This window comes from Lotus japonicus, chromosome 1 (assembly GCF_012489685.1).
Source record: "Lotus japonicus ecotype B-129 chromosome 1, LjGifu_v1.2".
Classification (NCBI taxonomy): domain Eukaryota; kingdom Viridiplantae; phylum Streptophyta; class Magnoliopsida; order Fabales; family Fabaceae; genus Lotus; species Lotus japonicus.
In genome coordinates this window covers 116,283,774-116,306,575 of record NC_080041.1, presented here as the reverse complement: position 1 = coordinate 116,306,575, position 22,802 = coordinate 116,283,774, and the positions used below count along the sequence as shown (strand labels likewise).

General features: G+C 35.7%; 3 protein-coding genes, 1 long non-coding RNA gene and 1 pseudogene across 4 annotated transcripts; 3 read left to right on the top strand and 2 right to left on the bottom strand.

Annotated features, from left to right (window-relative positions):
* The first annotated feature begins 1,113 nt into the window (after positions 1-1,113).
* On the top strand, positions 1,114-3,425 carry LOC130729623 (heat shock cognate 70 kDa protein-like; annotated as a pseudogene).
* A 5,894-nt stretch (positions 3,426-9,319) lies between these two features.
* LOC130729618 (vacuolar-processing enzyme-like) lies at positions 9,320-11,748 on the top strand. The gene is made up of 8 exons (XM_057581426.1): positions 9,320-9,747; positions 9,859-10,015; positions 10,141-10,223; positions 10,350-10,528; positions 10,665-10,713; positions 10,805-11,035; positions 11,123-11,329; positions 11,452-11,748. Exons 1-8 carry the CDS (start codon positions 9,433-9,435, stop codon positions 11,602-11,604), a joined length of 1,374 nt encoding a protein of 457 aa, XP_057437409.1. The 5' UTR covers positions 9,320-9,432; the 3' UTR covers positions 11,605-11,748.
* On the bottom strand, positions 11,445-13,919 carry LOC130729624 (uncharacterized). Its single transcript, XR_009016063.1, has 4 exons — positions 13,573-13,919; positions 13,170-13,378; positions 12,991-13,037; positions 11,445-11,581 (listed from the first exon to the last, which is right to left on the bottom strand). It is a non-coding gene; the product is annotated as an uncharacterized LOC130729624 (long non-coding RNA).
* A 1,678-nt stretch (positions 13,920-15,597) lies between these two features.
* Positions 15,598-16,703, top strand: LOC130729622 (BAG family molecular chaperone regulator 2-like). The gene is made up of 2 exons (XM_057581433.1): positions 15,598-15,953; positions 16,243-16,703. The coding sequence occupies exons 1-2, from the start codon at positions 15,698-15,700 to the stop codon at positions 16,413-16,415; spliced, it is 429 nt and encodes a 142-aa protein (XP_057437416.1). The 5' UTR covers positions 15,598-15,697; the 3' UTR covers positions 16,416-16,703.
* Positions 16,704-17,580: 877 nt separating this feature from the next.
* LOC130729620 (uncharacterized) lies at positions 17,581-22,487 on the bottom strand. The gene is made up of 3 exons (XM_057581428.1): positions 21,125-22,487; positions 20,026-20,244; positions 17,581-17,993 (listed from the first exon to the last, which is right to left on the bottom strand). Exons 1-3 carry the CDS (start codon positions 21,896-21,898, stop codon positions 17,970-17,972), a joined length of 1,017 nt encoding a protein of 338 aa, XP_057437411.1. The 5' UTR covers positions 21,899-22,487; the 3' UTR covers positions 17,581-17,969.
* Between the last annotated feature and the right edge of the window lie 315 nt (positions 22,488-22,802).

The window sequence follows — 22,802 nt, the reverse complement described above, 5'->3', positions numbered from 1 at the left end:
TGGTTAGGTTAGGTAGCTCATCATCACAATCAACTTTTCCGAAAAATAGAAAATGAAAACAAAAAATGGATCATTAGATTTGGCACCCCAATCATTAGAAATGTCACCCCACTTACGGAAACTCAGTTTCCGAAATATTTCGGAAATAAGGTTTCCGAAGCAGTTTTTTACTCAAAAGTGTGGTTTTTTACTCAAAAGTGTGGTGTTAGATGTATTTTGAACTAAAAATCACGAATTAATTTCGGAATCTAAGATTCCGAAATAATTCGGAACTTGAAAATCCAAAAATTTGGGGCGTGAAATCTAATGGTTGGGGTGGCAAATCTAGCTCTCCAAAAAATGTGAAGATGCACTCAATTTTCCTTCTACTGGAAATGGAATTAACACCTCACACTCACTCACTCACTCACATAGAAGATAGCAAATGCAGCACAGAACAACAGAGAAAGAGAACAAATCAAACAACTAAATAAAAAGCCACTCACTCATTCACTCTCTTGCAAATCAACCCAATTCTGCCATCATCTGCCTCAGCCTCTCCAGATCATTCATCTCCATTTTTCGCGTAAGCTTTTTCGATCTTCCTCTTTCTTTGTTGATGTCTATGTGTAAGAATGACAAATTTGTGGGAGAGAATGAGAAATTTTTAGGTATGGAGAGAGTGGAGGAAAGGAAAGGAAACATATTTTAGGTACTAATAACAGTACCTAATAGTTTGTTATACTTAGAGTTCAATTACTGTTAATTAGTCTTTTCATCAGGGTTTTGAGGTTTATCACTATGTTAATCAGGATCATTTGGTGAGAAATTCTTAATTTTTATCATAAAATATCAGTTTGAAATGTTTTATAATCATTCACATGCATATGCCAAATTACAAATTCTTAATTTGGTTATGAGTACCTCAACACCAAATTGTTAGTGTTGAGGGACCTGGTATCTCAAAGGCTTCTTTGTAACTCTTCAAAGGCATGGATGGCAGGTATCTATGTCGGTAACGGCTGCGACAAAAACATGAAAAGTATTACTGTATTGTAATTTGATGTCATATAATTTGAATTTTTTTTCTTCAATTTTTTTCATTACATTCTGTTTTATTTTATGAAGGGATTAATGGCCAAAAAATGTGAGGGACCTGCAATAGGAATTGATTTAGGCACTACTCATGTGTTGCTATATGGCAAGGACAGAACAATAGAGCTGAGATCATTCCCAATGAACAAGGAAACAGAACCTCTCCTTCCTGTGTTGCTTTCACAGATACCCAAAGATTAATTGGTGATGCTGCAAAAAATCAGGCTGCAGTAAATCCATCAAACACTGCTTTGGTAATTAATATTCTATAGTTTTTGCATCTTAATTTCATTCATGACTGCTATGTTTTGACCAGAACAAAATGAATTATACATCATATTGTTTTTACTTTTGCAGATGCAAAGAGATTGATTGGTAGAAAATATCGCGATTCAGTTGTTCAGGATGATGTTAAGCTCTGGCCCTTCAAGGTCATTGCAGGAACTGATGACAAACCCACCATTGTTGTTAAGTACAAGGGTAAGGAAAAACGCCTTGTTCCTGAGGAAATCTCATCTATGGTTCTCTCAAAGATGAAGGAGATTGCTGAGGCATTCTTGGTGTCACCTGTGAAGAATGCAGTCATCACTGTGCCTGCTTATTTCAATGACTCTCAGCGAAAAGCCACCAAGGATGCTGGTGCCATTGCTGGCCTCAATGTTATGCGGATAATCAATGAACCAACGGCTGCAGGTCTCGCATATGGCCTTCAAAATAAATCCAGTTTTGCTGGAAAGCGAAATGTGTTCGTCTTTGATCTCGGTGGAGGCACTTTTGATGTGTCTATTCTCACAATCAAGGATGACAGCTTCGAGGTGAAGGCCATTGCTGGTGACACTCACCTTGGAGGAGAGGACTTTGATAACAGAATGGTAGACCATTTTGTTAAGGAGTTTAAGAGGAAGCACAAGAAGGACATTAGTGCGTGTGAGAAGGCAAAAAGGACACTCTCATTCACCGCAGATACCACCATTGAGGTAGATGCTTTATTTGAGAACACTGACTTGTGTTCAACAATTACTCGCATCAGATTTGAGGAACTGACCATTGATCTCTTTAAGAAGTGTATGGAGATAGTTGAGAGGTGTCTTGAAGACTCTAAGATGGACAAGAGTGACATTGATGATGTTATCCTTGTTGGTGGTTCTTCTAGGATTCCCAAAGTGCAGCAACTCTTGCAAGATTTTTTCAATGGGAAGGAACTATGCAAGGGCATCAATCCTGATGAGGCTGTTGCTTATGGTGCAGCTGTGCAAGCGGCTTTGTTGACTGATGGCGCTACGAATGTTCCAAACTTGGTATTGATGGATGTTTCACCACTGTCTCTTGGTATATTTACAAGAGGAGATCTCATGAGTATAGTGGTTCCAAGGAATACCACTATTCCTATAAAGAAGAAACAAAGATACATCACACCTGAAGATAACCAATCCCGTATCTGGATTGAGGTTTATGAGGGTGAGAGGACAAGAGCCAGTGTTAACAATTTGTTAGGCTCTTTTATTCTTTCTGGCCTCCCTCGTGCTCCTCGTGGCTATCCTTTTGATGTGTGCTTTGCTATAGATGAAAATGGTACTCTAACTGTTTCTGCTGAGGATGAAATAACTGGTAATAAGAATGAGATTACCATTACCAATTGCAAAGGAAGACTATCTTCTCAACAAATTAAGAGATTGATTAAAGAAGCTGATAATTATAAGGCTGAAGATATGAAGTTCAAGAAGAAAGTTGAAGCGGTAAGAGCTGTTGATGATTACCTTTACAACATGAAAAAGCTTATGAGGGATGAGAGTGTCAGTTCTAAGCTTCCCCCAATGGTCCAAGTAGAAATCAATTCAGCTATTGTAAAGGGCGAAAAGTTGCTTGATGGTGGCCAGAAGAAAGAGGCGTTTGTGTTTGTTGACTTGTTAAGGGAGCTTAAGAGCATATTTGAACCTGTGATGGCCAAGATCAACAATGGTTGGACTCATAAGGACAGTGATGAAGAGTATGGAAGCACTACTGGGCCGACCCAGTCCATTGCTACTTCGACCAGGCGCAAGTTGAAGAAGAAGCTTAGTTGGTTTAATAATTTTGCTTGAATGTTTTTAATGTTTTTAGTTGACATTCTGAATATTCCACTTAATAGGATCAAGTTACCTCTAGGGCTATCCTTACTTGAAAGAACAATTATGTTAGAATGAAGTTGTAGCATATGGTAGATTTGTTTACAAAACAACTGCCAGTTAGTAAGTTAGAGTCACTGAGACAACTGAATGGAATTTACAGTGCCTAAAGCAAGAGGAGTGTTAATTATATGCTTCAGGGCTGCAACTAAGTACAGTAAAGTAAGTTTTAAATTTGTTTTTTCCTGATGTAGTGTTTGAAATAATTAAGTTTGTTACAGTTTATGGCTTAAATCATGAAAACAATGGATTGGTTGCTTAATCTTGGGGATAATGGTTAGTGGCCTAAATCAAGGAGAACCACTCTTCTATTTTTCTAGTTTTGCTTTTGCATTATAAATGTAACAGATTGCAATGAATTGAATGTAGAATTCATTTTCTGCAATTGTATTTTATTTTTTTCAATTGAATTAAATGTAACAGATTGCTATGAATTGAATGTAGAATTCATATACTCCTTATCTCTCTATTTTTCATTTTCACAACAAGCAATGCTTTGAGAACCAAGATATATTCACACACCAAACTGAATCCACTAGATTACTTCTTTGCCTGTCACCTTCACAAATTGATTTGGAGCACCAGTGCTGGAAAGTCATATACAATTGGTCCATTAAAACTCCAAATTCTATCTTAACTATTTTGTTTACAACCTAGAAATTGCTTAAGTTGAAGCTTACATAGTAAAATTCAATTCCTACTATCACTTACTATGTAGCACCTACTTGAGGGCACAAAAAAGTGTTTCCAGGTCAAAATGTTAGAGAGTGGGCAGACTTGCTAAAAATAGCTCAATTGTATGTTCTAATTTTGGATGTAGTTGATGTGAAAGGTTTACTTAGGGATCACAGATGGCAAATAAAGTTCTCTCTACATAAATCTAAGGGTTAAAAACTATAACCGTCCCTGAACTTTGAGCGAGTTTTGAAAACCGTCCCTTGCCGGAAAATTATCTGAGAACCATCCTCAGACTTTCAAAAACAATATCAACCCGTCCCTCCGGCCACCATAGCTCCGGCAACCTCCTTATGTGGCATTCCACGTCAATTAATGAGATGACGTGTAATTTTTTTTATTATTAAAAATTTTAAAAAATTCCTAATTTTTTTATTTAACCCAATTATCCCAAAACAAATCTGATTTCCTTTTCCCCAATTCATGAGTTAGGGTTCCAACTTTCCTAATCTGATTACCTTCTTCTTCTTCCAGCTCTGTGATGTTGTGATGCCTTCTTCATCATCTGCTTCATCTTCAGCACCACCACCACCACCGCAATACAGCTCCCTCCCCTCACCCTCATCCTCCAACTCCACCAGCCTCCACTTCGCACAACCCCCTCCTCAAAGCCGGTCTTCCCCACGCGCCGCCCATGGGAGGAAGTCTTCGCGCTCTACTCATTCACGCGCATGTGCTCCCTCGGCGAAGCCAGGCTACGCGTGAAGTGCAACCTCACCCACTTCCGCGTGAACTACTTCAACATCGTCCTCTCCGTGGTGGGCATCAGCCTCCTATGGCACCCTACATCCATCATCGTCTTCCTGGTCGCGCTCGTCCCCTGGTTCTTCCTCTGCTTTCCCAGAAAACGAAGAAGAAGAAGATGAACACGATGAACCCTAACTCAGATTTGGGGGTTTTATGTGTAGATAGATTTAGGGATTTATGTTTACTGATTAGGGATTAAAATTAGTGTTAGATAATTAGAGACATAAATTAAATTTAAAAAAAAATACACGTCATCTCATTAATTGATGTGGAATGTCACATAAGGGGGTTGTCGGAGCTATGGTAACCGGAGGGATGGGTTAATATTGTTTTTGAAAGTCTGAGGATGGTTCTCAGATAATTTTCCGGCGAGGGACGGTTTTCAAAACTCGCTCAAAGTTCAGGGACGGTTATAGTTTTTAACCCTAAATCTAACTCATTTTCTTGACAGTTTACATTTTGGTGTCTTTATAATTTGATCCAGAAGCTTCTCTTTTAAATTTATGAAGTTAATGACATGGTTCAAGCTTAGAGTTTCTTTATTTGCATTCTGCATTTCTGATGTATTGAAAAGAAAGTGCAATAGCAACAAGCTGGGAAATAGAATCAAAAGAGGTAGGCACCAGCTAGGCAATAAGGGAACCTACTTGAATCATTTCATGTTGCTTAGAATTGAGGTAGGAGACTTATATTTTTCTGCCATAAAAATCTTTGCATAAACTTTAACTTGTTTCTGAAATGCCACCACTTTTTATCTGTCAAGTGAAAAAAGTGAGGAAACCAAAATAGCTTGGGACAACTTGCAGAAGGATCTTGATAAAAACGTTTAATAGGAAGGAAAAATATCATTTCAATAATGAGTTGTTGTAGCCTTTTTATTTCCAATTTAGAGAAAAAAGATGTCAAAACTTGCATGCAAAGACTAATTATTTCAACGAAATTAATCAAGGTTTAAATCACAAGATGGGGCAATCTTCAGTCTTCACTAATGTTAACTTTTTATTATCACATTCTGATTAATGTCCTGGTTCAGAGAATAGTTTTTAACAATTAAGCCATGAATGTTAAATAAATTATCTTTCCTCATGAGCAATTCAAGTAGAATTGAAGATACAATTTTTCTTCCAATGAGCCCAACAGACATGTCTGTGAAAAAAAATTATAGCAGGATAATATAGACTGAGAAGTCACATAATTACTACTCCTAAATCAACATCTAGATAAACTCATGCACATAAGGACATTGAACAGGTGATCACAACTCACAAGTTTGCGTACATATGAAAAGCTACCTTGTGACCTTGAAGAATCAAAAGTAATTAATGTATAACCCTTAAAATGTCTTCCAAACTCTGAATTCATCATTTCATCTATAGAAACAGGATTCAGTCACTTGAGTGAGAATGACCAAAAAATATGAGGGACCTGCAATAGGAATTTATTTAGGCACCAGAACAATAAAAGGAGTACAGGAAGGTGCAGTGTGGTTCTGACTGTTTGGAGTTAGTTAAAGCCCTTCTGAAAGATGAGCTCAGATTTCATATGTATGTTGCTGCCCTTATGGATCTGCATCTTCTTCTCTCACGCGATTGGGATGTGTGTATTTACCATATATGTCGAGAGGCCAATGGTCTCGGGGACTTCCTTGCAAGAATGAGTGTCAGTTTGCAGTGTGGTGTTACTTTTCTTGACCTCAGGATCGTGTTCTGCTCTTCCTGGCTCGGGATATTGTTAATTTTCTTGTGCACCAAAAAAAAAATTTCATATTTTTATTATTATTAAATAGACTAAAATAAAATAAGCTTATATCTGTGTAAATTAATAAAATGTTTTTTTTTGAATTTTATATTAAAAATTGAGTAGTAATTATTTCAAAATAAAAATAATTAGGGTTTAGCATTTATATAAATATAAAAAGGGTGATGGAAAAATTTTACTAAAATGATAAAGATAAAAATGAGAATAAATTCAATTGGCTTTAAGTTTTAAGCTATAATTCTATGTAGATAACTTTTTAAAAAAGCTTTAAGTTATTGAAATAAACTCATTTACCAAACATTTTTAAAGAGCTATTAAGCTAGTCAAATAAGCTTTAAGCCATACTAGAATATTAATATGAAGAGTGAGAGTTCTAATGAAAATAAAAAGTTATTAGTAGAGAGACGAATTGTTGAATTGATAAGGCCAATTTAGGAAAGTTATTAAAAATAATCTACAAATTTATTATTATTAACTAACTTTACTTTTAATCGTGTGGACAATTTATAATTATAAGGGATGATCGAAAGGAGTATAATTTTTTGGAATGAGCCACTTAATTATTTGTTAAAAATGATAAACACTTTGTCTTTTGTTCAAATATGGAAGAATTATGACTGACTACAAAATGATATGAAAATTAAATGGGTCGGAAAAACCATCATCATTCACACATGCCAACATCTTAATGCCAGCTCAAGTTTAAAATATACGTAATTTTTATATTGAGTGTATGCATTAATGCGCTTAACGGTGCTTGTTACTTGTTACTTGTCAGTTGTCAGATATTTTTTATACGATTAAGGAAGTTTTAAATCGTATACCAGATACAGCTAATTAGATATTTTTTATATTGTTATGTAAAACTAAGTCTTGTATAATTAGTCACGTACGTTTTCTCATAATTTTCCTTTGAACCAATAGAAACAAAGTAACATTCTTATACTGAAAGTCATGTATATTTAGCAACTGGAATTTGATCACAAATAATTGTAATTAAACTTTTCACAAAACTCATACACTTTTAAGTCATCAAAAGAGTTTAACAATCTCTGCTGAGAGAACAAAATAAGAATGAGAATATTTTATGTGCATGCATGATCCTTACTATCAACACATTGCTTTCATTCACCTTTATTTGTTTTATATCGTACGTATTTAATTTCTGTAGTTATTTTATATTAATATTGAAGTTATCTAAATTACCCAAGATAAAAGTTAGGTAAAATACCACTCTATCTTAAGTAGCAAAATAATATTTTGATACGTGTTTTAGAAATTCTAACTTAATTGTAGTTTAATTTAAGTGTAATCAAACCATAATTACATAGTGTCATCGAAGGATAGCTCAAGTGATAAAATTTATGAGACATATGAGGCGAGGAGAGGAAGGTTCAGAGCTCATCCATGACAAAGCTTCATTATTGCAACTTGGTTTGGTTGCATAACTAACCGCGAGTTTTGGGTTTAACCATCACCTACGCATAGGTCGAAGAGTCAAATCCTTTTGCGTCCAGTAAAATCTCAATTGATGGGCAACCCTCGTCAAGGAGATCTCTAGCGCTCCTACCTATGAGTGATACTCTGCTAGTCTCCTCAGCATGCCCACTAACGCGCCCCCTACTCGTAGTTTGGAGGTGTTTTATATTTGTTCTACCGTTTTTGTAAAAAAAAAATATATATATATGAAGCTTCATTTGGCTTAATAAGCCTTTGAAATTAACATGAAACATGATTGGATCTTATGGGCTTCTGTTTGATCAACATGAAGTCTAATTAGACTTTATGAGCCTTTGAGATTAACATGAAACTTAAGATGGGATGTGCCTCTGAGATGAAATTACCCTTATATATATTAATTAATTTGTACCGCTCATTCTTGAATCTAATGAAGTCAAATAAAAAAAAATTATTATCAATTTATTCATTATGAGCTCATTTGCTTGTCATTCCCCCTAGGACAAAGCCTTCATCATCATCAAAACCTCACCTCCTTCCACCCCTAAGATGAAATGGAAGCTATTATGACATGCCTGAGAGAACATTTTATGATATTCAACAATAAGGATAAATTTTAACACTGCTATCAAATTAGCTATGAAAATAGCATTTTATGATATTCAAAAATTAGGAGAAATTCAAACACTGCCACCAAATTAGCGATGAAAATAACAAATTTGCAATTAAAAGCTAATATTTGGACAATTATTTTACTGTCGTTTTTTTAAATTACAAACATTATTTCGCATGATCATGAACCATATGTTCAAGTTACGAGTGATGAACGGTACACCACTGAACGGGTGATTACCGCTAGGCAAAGGCTTAAAATAGTTGCTCAAGATTAGAAATGTGATAAAAAATAAATATATATTTTAATTCATTAATCAATTATATAGAAATTTTAAGAAATATGAAATATTTATTTGTTTCTCAATAAATATTCTTAGAAGTCTGGACCACTTTTAACATGAATTAATAGTTTTTTAGTAAATTTAATTAAATTATCTCACAATTCCTTACTTAAGATTTATGGCACCCCGCCCCTAATTTGTATAAAATCTAAATTCTAAGAAAAAAAATTAAATTGATGAATAACTCCCATTAAGCAAAGAGAACTTCACACGTACCAAATGGTATCGGTCACAGTGGTAAAAAGTGGTTGTTAATTTGAATCCCTAAGTAGAGAGTTCAGTTCCTAGGAGCCGTATATTTTTTGGGAAACCTTTAGCTTTCACCACACTCAGTTCAGAATTGCAATAGCAATTTAATTAGCAAAACAAAACAAAAATCACACGTCACGTCCTATGAGCTACTATATATACACTGCATGCTGAGTCGATTATGTACACTGAGAGCTCTTGAAAACATTTATCACTCTAAGTATTAGTATTGTTTCATCTACTAATTGTTCACTCTTCTCCCACAAATCACACACACACACACACACAAAATGAATCGCTGGATCAGCTTCTTGATCCCAGTGATAGCATTACTCTGGATGAGTATGGCAGTGACTGGTGATCACCAGTCATCAACAGAGGGAAAGAGATGGGCTTTGCTGGTTGCTGGTTCTTATGGGTACGGCAACTACAGGCACCAAGCTGATGTTTGCCATGCCTACCAGATTCTGAAGAAAGGTGGTCTTCCAGATGAAAACATCATTGTTTTCATGTATGATGACATTGCCAACAATAAAGAAAACAAATGGCCTGGCAAAATATTTAACAAACGAAATGGTCCAAATGTTTATGAAGGGGTTCCCAAGGTATATTATCCACATATACATACATATTTTGCTGGTTGCTGGTTCTAATGGGCACTATTTTATGTATATGTATGATATAACCTAACCAAGGACAAAATAAAATTTGTTTAGGATTATACTGGAGACGCGGTGAGTGTAAAAAACTTCTTCGCTGTGCTTAGTGGCAACAAAAGTGCTACCACCGGAGGTAGTGGGAAGGTTTTGGACAGTGGTCCAGACGACATCGTTTTCATTTACTACACGGACCACGGCAATACCGGCATAATAGGTAAGAAACTCATAGCCGTGCGATTTTGCATTTCGCGTTAAGAACAAAATAATTAAGTCTTTTGATTATATAAACCTTTATTTTATATTTTTTAATACTTTTTCCCTCTATAATTATTTGAGCAGGCATGCTAGATGATATGATTACAGCCGACGAGCTTGTAGATGCGTTGAAGAAGAAACATGCCGCAAATTCATATAAAAAGATGGTGAGTACGTAGATGTATTTTATATATTTATGTTATAATTTATTAAATTAATGTCAAGTTATTTTCTTTACTTTTCATTTTTAATAAATAATGATATTTCATGAAATTAATTATATATATTTGAAGGTGATATACTTGGAAGCGTGTGAATCTGGGAGCATGTTTGAAGGACTTCTTCCAGATGACATAAACATCTATGCAACCACTGCTGCAAATGCAGAGGAAGATAGTTGGGCATGTTACTGCTATGAAGATTATAACGCTTGTTTGGGAGACCTCTACAGCGTTTCATGGATGGAAGACAGGTATATATAAATATATATATATATATATATATATCCATCTGTATTATATTGTATATGGTTTAATTTAATCATCGTTATCTTAATTTTTTTTATTAGAGACATGCAATTAATATTAATTGTCTTGATTGTGGAACAGTGACAAGCATGATTCGACGAAAGAAACTCTGGAAAAACAATATGAACATGTAAGTCAAAACTTAATTAATTACTTCATCGATCTGGTATGTATAGATAATAACCTTGACTGAACATATATAATGAAAATTGTATATATAGGTTCGCAAGAGAACAATTAAGCCTCCAAAAATGCATTCTCACGTGATGCAATATGGAGACATGAGGATGAGAAGTGATTATCTTGCGACATACCTTGGTTCAAACCGTGATGAAGTTTATCAAAACTTCAATCTCACCACCAACAATAATGCAATTCCATATCAACCATCCAGTGATCCATCAAGACTTATTAGCCAACGAGATGCTAAATTATTTTATCTAAGGCATAAGGTAAATTTAATTTCCTGGTCATTCTATATCAATTAATGGGAAGATATTTTAATCAACTATTTAATTTGTTTCTTAATGTTGTTTCAGTTGGAAAAGGCTATGGACGGTTCTAATGAGAAGTTACAAGCCCAGAAAGAGTTAGATGCTGAAATGGCTCACAGGAAGCATGTGGATAAGAGTGTCAATCTCATAGGGAATCTCTTGTTTGGAGAAGACAAAAGCTCCAACACCATGGTTCATGTTCGTCCGGCAGGGCAGCCTCTTGTTGATGACTGGGAATGTTTTAAGACGCTGGTAACTAAGCATAATTAACAAATCTAATTCCTCATTACCACCGGTCGGCTTGAAAGAAAACTTCAGCTTCAGCGGACTCCGATGCAAATTCTAACTGTTTGCTTTATATTTTTTTCACGCAGATGAAAACTTATGAGAGGCATTGCGGAGGCTTATCAAGCTATGGAAGGAAGTACACAAGGGCCTTTGCCAACATGTGCAATGCTGGAATTTCTGAGAAGCAATTGATTGCAGCATCATTGCTAGCTTGTCCTGGGAAAAACCACGCTTCTTAAATTCCTCCTCAGGAGAAGAATGTAACAACCAATATATTAATAAATTCCTCTTCAGGAAAAGAAAGTAATATATATTAATAAATTCGTCCACAGGATGTAATAGCTAATATATTAATAAATCAACTGTTTTTCAATTCTACAAAATTCATTATCCTCGTTCTTAGTAAATCTTCATGTATATCAGCTAAATTAAGGAATCATAGACTTATCTTTCATTCTTTAATTGAATATGTCTTGTGCGCTCCTCAACTTAGGAGAAATTCTAACATACACCACCAAATATATAGATGGTTTAGCAGTATACTGAATGTATTGGTGTATAATTATATATACGTAATAGAGGTTGTAATTGTTTTTCTTGTTAAGCCGAAAACTTCTAAATTAATTGACCAGAAGGAATACTCAAGAAACACAACACAAGAGTCTGTACAAACAAAAACATAAACCAAATACCACAAAGACAGCAACTAGAAGAAAATAAAAGCAAAGAAGCCAAAACAGAACAAGTGTCCCTTTCAAAAAAAGGCCACAAGAGAAAAGAAGATCCTCCTGATTATAACCTGCCAACAACCTATACTATATTCTTCAATGAAAAACTCCAACCTCTTTAAGCATTAACATCACCTCTATAAACCAATTACCTAGGCCTGTGAACTTTGAGAAACATAGACCTGATGCGCTAAACTTGGACAGCATGAAACTCACACAACCTAAACCAACTGAATCAGATAACCTACAACTGATAATCTTTGACAGATCATACCACTGAATTGACCAAACAAATTAAGCAGCCACCAAAAGAAATAAAGAATTGAAATTGATAGCTGGTATATTGTAGAATAGGTTCAAGCCCCAACCCTGTCTTCATCCTGGGATTGGAAGACGTTTCTCAAACATGACAAGTTTTGTTACGAACCAATGTCACCAACAATGGGGCAAAGATTGCTGTCACCCCAGTTAGAAGAACACCTATAACAATCTTAAGTTGTATCCTTGAGGAACAACTTGTTTCATTTCCACACAAGTTTGTAGGGTGGTAGCAAGTAGCAACCACCTCTTGGAAATAAGATGGGTAACTGCAGATATCTTGTAAATACAACATAGTTGCTTAAAGGTTGCAAAATTATGGTTCGCTTACTCCTGGGCTTAATTTTCTTTTCCACTTCTCTTAAATAATTGCTTCAGGGTGGTCAGGACTATCAGGTACTGTAAATCATTGTTAGGGATGGAACTTTGGTAGGAAAAGTCCAATGAAGAAAAGGGAAAGAAAACATAAAAAGACCTTCTGCATATTTTTGTCTACTATTGTTCCCTCAAAATATTATCTATAAATAACCAAAGTATAACAGTAACATAAGTAATAATAAAATAAAGTGATGAACACACCTTTGCATATCAAGGCCATTCTCGAATAATATCTACATATGCTCTGCCTGCATTTAACATAAAGGTCCTTACATCATTTCACTAATTTCTTCTCCTCATTTTCCAATTAGTATCTCTTGTTTTGACAAGAAATGAACTATAAACAACAACCAATATGGAGATAGTATCAGATTATATACCTATTCATCCACAGTAAAGACCTGAGGACCACCCAGTTCATAAACCTTTCCCATACTATAGTAGTGTCAATGTGACATCATCCTTCAAAGTAATTGCATTTGTTAGGAACTCTGGTACTAATGCAATTTCAAGTAAGTAAAGTGTGAAAAGTCCACCAATGACATTTAGTAGCAAGTGATGCTATCAAACAATGAAGGACCTAGGCTATCTGCATCAAATTAAGCAGCAAAGGTTAAACCCTAGCTAGATTCCCGGAAAAACCAAAGAGGATAATAAGAGTTCTAGATAGATCAGTGTTGAGCTAGGGTTAACTCAGAAATGAACAATTGAAAGAAGAAACAGAGTGTGCAAGAATTGAAATGACTAGCAGAAAGAAGAGATGCAGAACCCTAAATCTCTTACCTGATTGGATTGTCACTGAAAGGTTTTCACCATTGCGAGAACAAAATCCATGATTAGATTCGTGACTGGCATGAGCGAATCGTAGAAAAGGAAGATTTGGATTACTAAACAAGGACGGTTCAAACCGCCATTTTATAACTAAAACTCCCACATTTAAGTTCTCAGCTTAAGTTTAGGTACCAACTAGAGAGAGAATATCATATGTAAACCCATCAACCTTTGCTTTAAACCAAATCCAAGATCTAAGCCTTATTAAATCCATGATTTCATCTCCATTCATCTTATTAGCATTAAAAATTTATTGTGATTCCTAGCTAGCCATATAGACTACATTGTTGTGTTCCAAACTCCGGGTGTTAGATTTGCCACCCCAGGCAATAGATCTAACACCCCACTTAAAAGTGGAGAAATACCAAAATGTTCCTCTGTGTTTATTTTCGATAGTTAAAGTTCCAAATTTTTTCGGAACATAAACTTCCATAGGTAAGTCGGGAGAACAGTCAATATCATGTTTTTATGATGTTTCGGAACATCATGTTTCCAATATATTTCGGAATGTTATCTTCCGAAGGGTACTCCTACCATTTTTTTAAAAAGCCTGGGTGTTAGATGTATTACCTGGGGTGACAAATCTAACAACCCCAAACTCCTTGTTTCTTTAGAGTAGTTAGCTAGCTAGACTAATGAATTGTGTATAGTGTTCCCTGCTCCTGATGCGCAATGCCAATGCTGAATTAAGGCCAGTTCATTTTAAGCATGCGGACCAATCCTTTCAATACTCCTCGGAATGGAAAAACAAACGATTAATCCACACCCAGTGCACATTATCTCTCATGGTTGAATAACCCCCCCTGCTAATTAATTTACCTCACACGGAATTTCTATTAAGAATTGCATTAACTTGAAGGAATGAATCCGGTTAAATCACTCGGTGAGTGTTAATTGAGGGGACAATAACGAGCTTCCAATGATTTTGTGAGTCTTTAATGCAAGGTCATGTTGTGTAGGGTGGTACGTGCGAATAAACTTTAACGTTTTAAGTTAGAACTAAGAAGTTAACAAGTAGAAGAAGATTGAACCAATGAACCTTCTCACACATATACTTTTGTGCTTGTTCTGAGGCAGTTGCCGAGTCTAGTGTCAAGGTTTGAGGGAAGCATAAATTGAAACTACATGGACAAACTAATTAACTTAACCGTTATATAAGTATGATTTAGGCTCGTTCAAGTCAATGTAAAGTAATCCATTTTATACGAAAAATATACAATTACTAGTGGTCGCTATCAATATACAATTACCCTGTACAAGAAGAAAAAAAAAATTTCATTTCAATTTAGAAAAATATACAATTACCATAATAATTGAAGCTTGTATTCACCTAACAACAAGAAATCAGAATCAAACCAAACAACAAGAAAAACGAGTTCATTTTAATTTAGAAGAACAGCCTTATATCCTGGCCCGCCAATCAAGCGAGCGTGTTCTAAGGTACCCTGTACCCATGTGCCACAGTCTTTCACAAATGCAGGACAAAGAAGTAAAGAGCCATGCCTACGTTGTCTTTCAGGTGTTCAAAACTCATTGGCTTTCCCATTCTTTTAAGTCTTCCGTTTGGTAATGTGGTCTCACTTAAACAAACCATGTCTTTTTTTATGCACAGTTCCAATATTTCAGAATTCAGATGTATATAGTATATGATACTGTAAACGGAGAAACAAACACTAAAAGTAATTTTCAATGCTCTTATTTTAAACTACATGATGATCAGCTTAAAATGAGTGATTATATGTTCACATCTGCTTTTTAGCTGACATTCAATTGACATATAGTTAAACAGCAGGTTTTAATCGATGCAAACATTAGTAACAATTAAAAGCCGATGTTAAATCTATGTCAGCTGAGTGTCACTATAAAGCATATGTCTAACTTTTGTAACATTTCCAACTTAATATTTAGGTAAGCTGGACACTCACTTCAGTATTTAATGAGCAACTATTTAATTGTATATTCATACACTTTTCTTCATCTTGATGCACGCTTTCTAGTATTATATAACTGAACTAACTACTCAACTTCTATTTCTCCTTTCCCTTCACCCTGCCACTTCTTTCAAGAGAAAGAAAGAATGATGGTAAGGTTGAGGTCAATGAGGTTCAGCAGAAGCAGCAGCTCCAAGCTTAGAAATGGGAACAAAGCAACACCACAAACAGAAAAAGATTGCAGAAGCAATAGTGAAACCAAATGGGAAATAAGGCCTGGTGGCATGCTTGTTCAAAAAAGGGAGATCAGTAACCAAATTTCAGGGGATGGGATGATCACAATTATAGTGTCAACTGTGTCAGAGTCTCATGACATTTCTATTGAAGCCACATCAACTTTTGGTAATTTACCTCATCCCTTTCTCATACTAACTCCAAATTATTATATTTTTTTTTTGTTAAAATTGAAAAAATAAAAAAATTTCATTTATGTGTAAGCGCATGTTTGACAATTTTTCTACAATTGACTCTTAAACCAAAAACTTTTGTGAGTAGTTTATGAGTTTCAATATTGATTCGGAGAAAAGATAAACTGATTTTTACCTTACTCTAAGTTTAATTTTTCAGATTATAAGATAATCCTTAAGTAAGCTTTTATGACAAAAGTTGGGAACCACTATAATAATTGCAGGAGAGTTGAAAATGATTCTGTCACTGGTAACAAGTTTGGAGCCCAGAGAGCAAAGGCTTCTATTCAAGGGGAAAGAGAGAGATAATGATGAATATCTACATATGGTTGGGGTTAGAAACAAGGATAAGGTTCTTCTGCTAAAGGATCCAGCTCTGAAGGAGTTGCGTGTTTAAGAGTCCTACCCAGTGTATGACTAATTAATCAAACTCATTGTTAAGTAGTGCTAAGTGCTAACTATTAAGGAAGGTGGAGAAAATTGAATGCAATTATGGATCTTTTTCACTTGAGTTAGATGAGGAAGGAAGAACTTAATGTAATTTTCATTATCGTTGGAAGCATTTCTAATTTCTTCAATTGAAAGTGTGTAAGCTTATGCTGCTCCACTAATTTTCACAGTTTGATAACATTTTGTATGAACTTGATCATATGCGCCAGAGATTCTTTACAAATTACAATTCTCTCCAGCATATTATATTTTTAAAAGAACATCTCCTTATCAACATTTTTCAAGAAAAGGGGTTTCTCTACTTTTATTCTCATTAAGAGGAAATAGTAGAGTCTCCAAGGATTAATTCAAGTAATAAGAGGTAGTAGGCATAAGGGTTGAGGGAAAATAAAGGGTAAAGACGTCAGGATTTAAACCCTAGTGATTCAACTAATTTCCTAACATTACTAACTACTAACCTTTAATTATGATTCAATCATGTTTGTTTGGTCTATATTGTGAAAATCCAGACTCACGACCATCGAATACATAAATAACCCCATGCTCAGATGTACAGTGCAAAATCACACTAAAGTCAAATTCACAATAGACTACGATAAAAGCTAAAAAAAGATGTTTCTATCCCTAATGATTTTGGGCTAACTGTTATTTTCCACCTTATTATCCAACGATCATCTAATTGAGTAACTTTTATGTGTGTCTTGACCTTATTGGCATTCCTAAGTCCTAACAATAACTACAAGAATATTATTTTCTTTTTCAAAAAACAGCAGTAAAAATCAACAAATTAATCGGGTAACATAAGTATAGTAGCACATTGCTTCCCTTCTGCTCCCATTTTCTTGACCAAATATATTCCAGATGTCAACTTATATAAAATTGATTGAACATTAACTTTGATTCCAATGGAAGGATTCATTTTCATTTAAGATATAGCAACGGGGGCTGTAGTCACGCAACACAACACTTCCTTCAAGAGTTTCCCAGATTTGATTTCTTGGCCAATGTTTAATTCCCAAAACATTTTATCAATTTGCTAGATATTGCAAGAGAAAAACTTATACATATGGCAGTACTTGTACAGCATATTCCACTGTTTCTAAAACCTTGGATTGAGATCAAACATGTGTCAAACATTGACAAGCGGCAATTTCATAACATGTTTGGATCAACTTCTTTTTTCCTTAAAATCAATTCTGAAACACAGAAGCTACTTACAAAAGCGTAGCTTCTCCACAGAATTGATTCTAACTTTAGAATCAATTACAAAAGGATTTTCAAATATGCACTTACCCGAGAGTATAGAGGACCCCCCAAAACAGCAGTTGAACATAAACTACTTTCCCAGGACTGAATCCTAGTACCACTGGGATTTTTATCAAGAACCACCCACCATCTTTACAAAAATACAGAAGGCAAGAAAAAATCTATTTCAACGCTGTAATATTGACAACATTAACTCTTATTACTAGGAACGGTGGCCTATTACAGTCTACACTTCTCATTCCCTCTTCACAAATCGTCCCTGCAAAACGTATAAAAAAAAAAATACAGTTCAAAACAGCTCCAGAACAAGTACTCTATTACAAATTATTTAGCATGTCTATAGCAGGAAGGAATGACCACAAATTAAAGATTTTGAAGACTAATTTTTTTGGCAAGCAAGTATAGCACTCAATATTTTTCAGGTCGTTGCGGCCAGCCTCAAAATTGTGATAGCTGGATCCTAGAATGTGGGATGGCCGGGATAGTGAATTTTTGTCTATATTTTGTATAACCCATACCATATATATACATACTAAATCAATGATAGATACAAGATAGAACAAAGGAGAAGAGGGTCGAAGTGTGTAGAACAGAGGTGACGCTCGCCGGAGAAAGGTTGGAAGTCCTGTCATGGTAGTCACTAGCCGGTTCAGGGTTGAAGAGAAAGGTACGAAGATAGAACAGAGGAGAAGAGGTTCGAAGTGGGTAGAAGAGAGGGAAAGATAAAACAAAATCAAAGTTCTAGGGGTTTTTCCGTTCTGAAAACCCGGAAATACCCCTAAAAATACATTTGTGGGCATTTTTGGAAAACTGTTATCCCACTGAGATTTTGGCCGGGATCCCATCCGAGAAGGCCAGGACAGTGAACTGGGTTGGGACGGGAAAATTCATCCCAGGACATGGCTAGAATGGGATGGGAAACCAGGTTACCGCCGGGATTGACAACTTAGGTAATTTCTATAACCAAATGTAGCAAATGATTCTATTCTTGAGCGCTATAACATGTTTTCAACTTATTTCAATAAGTTTATCAAATTAACTTAAGAGCTTATGGATAAACGCTTATTGTCATAAACACTTAATTAAGTTGTTTTCTCAAAAGCACCCTAAGTCTACCATCAAAATGGACAAATTTGGTCCTAACTAATGAAAGAAACTGACGTAGATTACAATTTATGACACAGCTCTTAGAATTTGAGTTAGACCTAACTCTACCCCAAAAACTAGCTCGAGGGTTTCTCTATCCTTTATAAGGACAATTTTGGTCATCCCTTTTGTTAATTTGGTATTTCTCAATGCACCCCCATCTGCAGCATGGAATTTGCCCATATATGTATTATCTCCAGTAATCAGATTAGGCTTAACTTTACCCCAAATCTAACTCGGGGTAAGGGTTGCTCTACCCTTCATAAGACTATGTTAACCATATATCTAGTCAAAGTGAGGCTTCTCAACGGTGGCAAGTGACAGTGGTTTTAACTTGCCATCTACATTAAAAGTTATGATACCCTTTTTCCGTTAACTATTAGAAGATAGGTTAACATAACCCACATTTATTCAATTTCAAAGTATTGGACTTCATTGGAGCAATTAAAACTATTGAGACTAAAATCAGGCATATGTGAAACTATAAAATCAAAGGTGCACGAAAGTGCCTATATGTCTTTTAAGTAAAAAGAAAGAAAAAAAAAAACTCATTCTGAGGCAAAAACTAAGAAGTAACCTCATGCCTCATTTTCCTTAATATGCCTCTGAACGAGCAATTTCCCAGTTTTGCAAAAAATACAAACAGGCTCAAGTCTTTTAAAACCCTTCCCTTGTCCCCTTTCCCACCTAAACCCACGATCTAGTCTTAGAGAAAGTTAGCATTTGATACATATGCCGTTTTTCTTTTAATGGCAACTAGCTAGTTTTGATGCAGTAGTACATTGATGGGAAAGCTAGAATAAATGGCTTTATTGCCTTTATAGAATAAGCTAATTATACTACGCAAGGCAAGTTCTTGAATGTAGAATGTCTTTCAATTTTAATGACTTTTGATATTTAAAGATTTCTTTCATTTTCATTCCAAGAGGGAAACCAATTTTTTTTTTAAGGAAATAGAATGAATGGAAAAACATGATGAAACTTAACAATTAAATTATCTCATAGAAAGGTGCATTATTTTGATAACGCCTTATCCAAGGCCAAAATGGATTTAGTGATTAACCATATATTTACTTTGCTTTCAAGTTTTTATATCAAACAATGTTCCACAATAGCAACATTAGAGGTTTAGAATAGTATAGTACCTTCATCCGGGGCCGTTTCTCAGCATTGAGCTTGCGAACTTCATAACGGATCTTCTTAGCGAAGAGCCTGTTTTGCCTCTTCTCCTTGTATCTCTGCACACTAGCCTCTCTCTGCCCCACCTTCCAATCCATTTCTTGCTTCACTTTCGTCTTGTTATCTTCAGGAACTGTCCATGTGTTCCCAACAACATCAACCCCCCAACTGTCCCATGATGCAACCTGCATGTATGCCCAAAAAGCAAGCAATTAATTGACTTCATCATAAAAAATCACTACATGGAGGGAAAAAGTTTATGTCATGATACATTAATTTCACAACTTGTTGCACAGCTCCAACCCCTACCTACCTACCTAAAAGAATTTCTCTAATCTCATTCAAATCCATTTAAATCAACCAATTTCAGATCATCCACTGCCCTGCCTCTACCTTTCTGATGCTCCATTACTACTTTCATTATTAGTAATAATAATTAATAACATAAATCTCAACAATGTCCAACCCCTCAAACTAGCTAGGGTCATGAATTAGAATCATATGTGAAATTTCTCTAGAAATTGTGTCTTCCTCTCTCTTCACGTGTATGGATTAAACAAGTACAGGCGAAATCAATACAAAATTTCAACATGACGAAACACCCGAGAAATTCCACATGAGAAGATCCTGATGCCCAACATCATACTCAGTCATCTACCTCAGGGCAAAGGCCCCAAATCAAGCACAAGGAAAACCGGATCCAAATCAAAGTTAATTACCAGAACATCTCTAGAATTAAAAAAAAAAAAAAAAAAAAAAACTACATCAAAATGAAATTATGCACTATAGCACTCAACATTGGCACAGTCCAAAAACACAATTAAACAAACAATAAACTCTCTTTCAAGATCCCCAACAAAATCTAATAAACAAATACATGACGTAATCAAATTACAACAAACAAAATATTAAACTAATCAGATTCATTATTCAACCCCTTTTAACTATAGCAATTAGCAACTGATTAAATTAATGATTAAATCTAATCTTGACAAATTGATTATATTTTTCAATCAATTGCTAAAAAAGAACTAAAATCCAGAATAAGAGTGAGATGAGAGTTACATTGGGAGGAAATGCAGTATGGAGAAAACCGCCAGCATTGAATAAATCAGGGACAACCTGTGGGGCCTCATCACCAATGTAAAGAGGCCCTTTATCAGACCAAGCATTCAATATCCCCTCGTGATCCAGCTTCAACGACAACGACCCAAACGCCGCCGTCGCCGTCGTATCACCACCGCCGCAGTAACTCGTCACCTCCTCCGTCGTCGTCGTCATCATCTCCTTCTTGATCTCCTCCACCACCTCCGAGTAACACACCCACCTCTCCTCCTCCCCGTCGCCGCTCCCCCGCCCCTTCCTCATCGCCTTCCTCACCAACCCCTCCATCGCGGGCGGACACGTCATCGCCGAAACCGACGGCGACATCGATCCCTCCGCCGTCGTTGTCGACTCGTCCTCGAGGAGCCCGGTGAGTGTGGCGCCGCCGTCGGAGGTGAACAGCAGCGCCACGTTGTTCTCCTCGTGCATAATGTCCCTGTCGTCGGTGAAGAGGTTGTTGTTCAGATTGTGGGTTTTCTGTTGGTGGGTCAGGCTTTCGGATTCGGGTTCGGGTTGTTGGGATTGAGAGAGTTGGAGACGGAGGCTTAAGTACTTGGGCTTTCGGGTTTTGGTTCTGTTTCTGCGTCGGTGCGGTTTCAGAGAAGAAGATGAAGAAGATGAAGAAGAAGATAATAACTCTTTTTTGATGTGTTGTTTTTGGGTTTTCTTCTTCATAATTGAGTTTGTTGTTTGTGTAGCTTCTGAAGTTTGAGTTGGACTATTCTTGTTGCACATATGGATTCCTATTCTGTTGTTGTCTTATGAATGAATGCACACTACTTCATACAACACAATTACACAAACCAAAGGTAGCTAGCACTAACTCAACACACTTGTTTTTTTCTCACTCATTCAAGGGAGGAAGAAGGGAACAGAGGGAGGGAGGGAGTGAGATGAGAATAGTGAGGGAAAAGGTGGAGAGTTTTGGGGGAGGGACAGTCTTGAGTCATGAGGGGGTGATGTGATGTGATGTATTGTCTGCATGATACGTGTGGTGGTGTGATTGGTTATGAGTGTGGATTGTAATGTTATCTGGATTTCGTTTTATGGGAAGAGATGAGGTGATAGATTGGGTTAAAAAGTTTTGGCCTCTCCCTCAGTGGCAATCGAGAATTCCAGATTACTCCATTGTCTTGATAAATGGGTTTTACCATTAGTTCGCTCTAAAATGCCTTGATATAGTATGAGTATGGAGTTACATATATAAATACTGTTGGATATTTTTATAATATATGTACTCACATATATAATTCATCATGTATTAATGTTAAGTATGTTTTAAAAATTGTCCCTTGTAAGAGTGATATACTATGCATTAATTTTAGGGTTATAACATCTCATTTGATATAGACTTTATAATGTGTAGATATGATCATGAAGGCATATGCATAATTTTTTTTTTAACATCTCATCATTAGAAATGAGACACTCATTTGATTATGAGGAATATAATTGTGCATATTGTCTTGGAAGATCAAATCACCATAGTTTTAAGTTAAGCCCTTGTGGTATGATTCCACATCAACTTCATCATGGATTTAACTTCATCATAGATTCAATTCTGCATGCAAGTTTCTCATGGATTCAATTCCACATTAAGATTCTCCTCGATCCGGGTACGCTTTTTCTTTCTTAATAT